This window comes from Morone saxatilis, unplaced genomic scaffold, assembly GCF_004916995.1.
Source record: "Morone saxatilis isolate NCDOM2014 unplaced genomic scaffold, NCSU_SB_2.0 Contig17, whole genome shotgun sequence".
Lineage (NCBI taxonomy): Eukaryota > Metazoa > Chordata > Actinopteri > Moronidae > Morone > Morone saxatilis.
The window spans coordinates 26,522,526-26,525,550 of NW_023339729.1; the positions used below are offsets into that span (position 1 = coordinate 26,522,526).

Sequence of the window (3,025 nt, forward strand, 5' to 3'; positions counted from 1 at the left end):
TACTGCTGTGTCAAGTCATTGTTTTCATCAAAGAGTGTTTTATAGTAGTCAACAAGGATCGTTATTGTCATTACTTGCTGACGGAAATACGATGGCTAATAAATAACAAGGAATACTGGCGTTGGCATAGATGTTTACCATCGTCACTTCGGGTTTCTCGTGCACTCACCTGATTCGCTAGTCAAGGGCTAGCACTCCACCAATCGATTGGTCATTGAGGCCGACGGCCACCTGGCGATTCTACATGCCGAATCGGCCAAAATGAAGGCCGACGCCGACGCGGGACTGACGACGGCACGGAACACACCGAACCGATTCGAGTCACCGACCTCGCCGACTGTCCGGACGGCGTCCGGCGGCACATAATCGGGTTGGTTGGTGTGCGGAGGCCTTTACTTGTCTTAAAAAAGGCGGTTGCTAACAAGTATCTAAATGACACTACAGAGGTTGTCTGTGATATTAAAACACGGAGACTAACCCTAAATACAAGTTGGAAGTTTAGTAGTGGTGATGTTGAAGTTATGTGACTATTTATTTATGGAGGGTTAGATTTTCTTGCTGTATCATAAACCTTTGTTCACCACAGATCTTTTTCATCAATAATTCAAAATGGCATGGTTGGACTACAGAAAATACATCATCACTGCAGCTCTGTATTTATTTAGTGCATAAGAGCTTCTGGGCCTTGAATCAATAATCTATAATCAATAGACAGTGTATAAACTCTAGAGCTATGTTCTATATGTAATTGATTCAATCAATAATTTATAATCAATCAATCCCTACTGGCAGAAGTTACACAGTGTAGGTATAACTGGCTATCACCACATCATCCATGTTTAATGTCTTTACATCAGTCATAATGATGTGGTCTATCAAAAAAGTCCAGTGTGTAGGAGTTAATGCCATCTAATGGTGTAGTTGCAGATTGCAACTCCCTTACTTCACCCTCCATTCCCAAGCGCAAAGGAAAAAGTACTGTGTCCGTGAAATACGCGAACACCCCTATCTAGATTCAATGTTTGGTTTGTGCATTCTGGGCTACTGTAGAAACATGATGGTTCAACATGGCGGACTCTGTAGAAGAGGACCCGCTCCTTCTGAAGATAAAAACGTCTTATTCTAAGGTAATGAAAACAGGTGATGAAAACATACCTGAATATTATATTACAGTAATATTACACACTGGAGATGTTAAAACATCAATATAACAAGAATTCATAGAACCATAGTTACACATATGCCACTGTCAGTAAGAGCTCACATGTTCTTCAGCTCTAATATTTCTGCTCCACACTGTGCACATTGCTAATGGTTGATGGTTGTATTGATATTCCAGGAGGCTGTTGGTCAGTCAACATGATGCTGTCACATATTTTGAGTCACTGATTATTAGCAGATGTTTTTGGCTCTAGAAGACCAAATTTGTAGATTTTCTTAGTAAAAACTGTTGTAATAAAGCTATAAAACAGGATCAGGGTCAATAGAAATATAAAGGAATAAAGTGAGTGTGTGGATTTGTTGTGACGTTACACTTTAAAATCAAGTTTTTCGGTGGTTAAAACATCAGCTCTCAGTTTGTTCAATATTAAGATTTAATTACTGATGTGTCTCTGGTTGGAATAATCACATCTCTCCTCACCTGCAGTCTCTGCGAGATTTCTCTGATATCCTCCAAGGTTGTAGAAAACATCATGCAGTCGGCGTGTTCGTAGAACAGTTTGATGAGTCCGTGTCCAGCGCTCCACCCAATCACGTCTCTGCAGTAACAGCTGAACACCACCTGTCTGCTCGCTTCCTCTATCAGCACCACAAACTCGTTGGAGACGGCAAGCCGGCATGTGACAGCAGTGGAGTGGGTGAAGTCTCGAACTGTCACACTCCAGGTGAGTGCCCCGCTGCTCTGCAGGTAAGCGTATCGGCACGGCGTGCTGCGCTCCTTCTTCTTCCCTCCCAGAGAGATAAAACTGAACCTGGCAGAGGAGGACATGTCCACTGGTGTCGACGTAACAAAGTTCTCCACCAGCGCCATCAGGTGTTCCTGTCTGCTGCACATCGCCATGGCAACAACCTTTTCTGTCCTGCGTACGGCGTGTTGAGCATTGATGATCTTCGTCAGCAGAAAGTCCCTGAAAGCAGGAGAGGCGGAAAAACTCTGACCTGCTGGGATCAGAGGACCGAAGCACGGGACGTCTCTGCACCTGGAAACTGCAACGCTAAATGACAGGTGGTAAATGGTAAATGGACTGTACTTATATAGTGCCTTTCTAGTCTTTCAACCACTCAATGCACTGTACACTACAGCCACACTCGCTCCATTCACACACACTCATACACTGATGGCAGTGGAGGTAAACACGTCAACAGGTGGAGGTAAACACGTCAACAGGTGGAGATAAACACATCAACAGCTGAAGGTAAACACGTCAACAGGTGGAGGTAAACCGAGAGAGTAAACAGACATGGGTGTGTCTGTAGCCAGTACAATCTCACCTGTAGCAGGTGTGTTGGCTGCAGGGTCGGTGGACTCTGACGATGATGAAGACGTGTGAGTTGATGTTTTGGGGACAGAAGGGCAGAGCGTCTGGCTCTTGGAAAATCACTGTGACGATGTAATTCCCAATGTGATGTTTATACAGGAGCTGAGACAAATAAACACACAAACAAACAAACAAACAGACTGTTGTAAGTAGTAGTAACGCTGGCGTGTATGCGTTTGTAGTAGTGGTAGGCAGTAGCAGGTCATAGTATCTTAAGAGACTCACGTGTCTAAAGATATAGTTATACTCTAGATGGCGTATTACGTTGGGCGCTCTAGCACACTGTCAGGAATCTTGGAGTTATGCTTTGGATCAGGACTTGTGCTTCATTCATTCCCACATAAAAGCAGACCTCTAGGAACTGCCTTCTTTTCATTTACGTATTTAATATAACAAAAATTAGAACATAATCCTTGTCAACAGACAGATGCAGAAAAATAATCCCATGCATTTGTTACTTCTAGGCTGGATTACTGCAACTCTTT

The 3,025-nt window shown here is 43.4% G+C and overlaps 2 protein-coding genes across 2 annotated transcripts in view; both read right to left on the minus strand.

Annotated features, from left to right (window-relative positions):
- The window catches only part of LOC118326989, a gene marked incomplete at its 3' end in the record, with an annotated part of 2,971 nt that extends 2,830 nt beyond the window's left edge, over positions 1-141 (minus strand). Inside the window, 1 exon segment of the mRNA XM_035660154.1 lies at positions 117-141. Coding sequence (XP_035516047.1) covers positions 117-141 — 25 coding nt within the window.
- A 1,501-nt stretch (positions 142-1,642) lies between these two features.
- LOC118326990 (signal-induced proliferation-associated 1-like protein 2) overlaps positions 1,643-3,025 on the minus strand; it is a gene marked incomplete at its 3' end in the record, with an annotated part of 8,036 nt that continues 6,653 nt past the window's right edge. Inside the window, 2 exon segments of the mRNA XM_035660155.1 lie at positions 1,643-2,216; positions 2,494-2,642. Coding sequence (XP_035516048.1) covers positions 1,643-2,216; positions 2,494-2,642 — 723 coding nt within the window.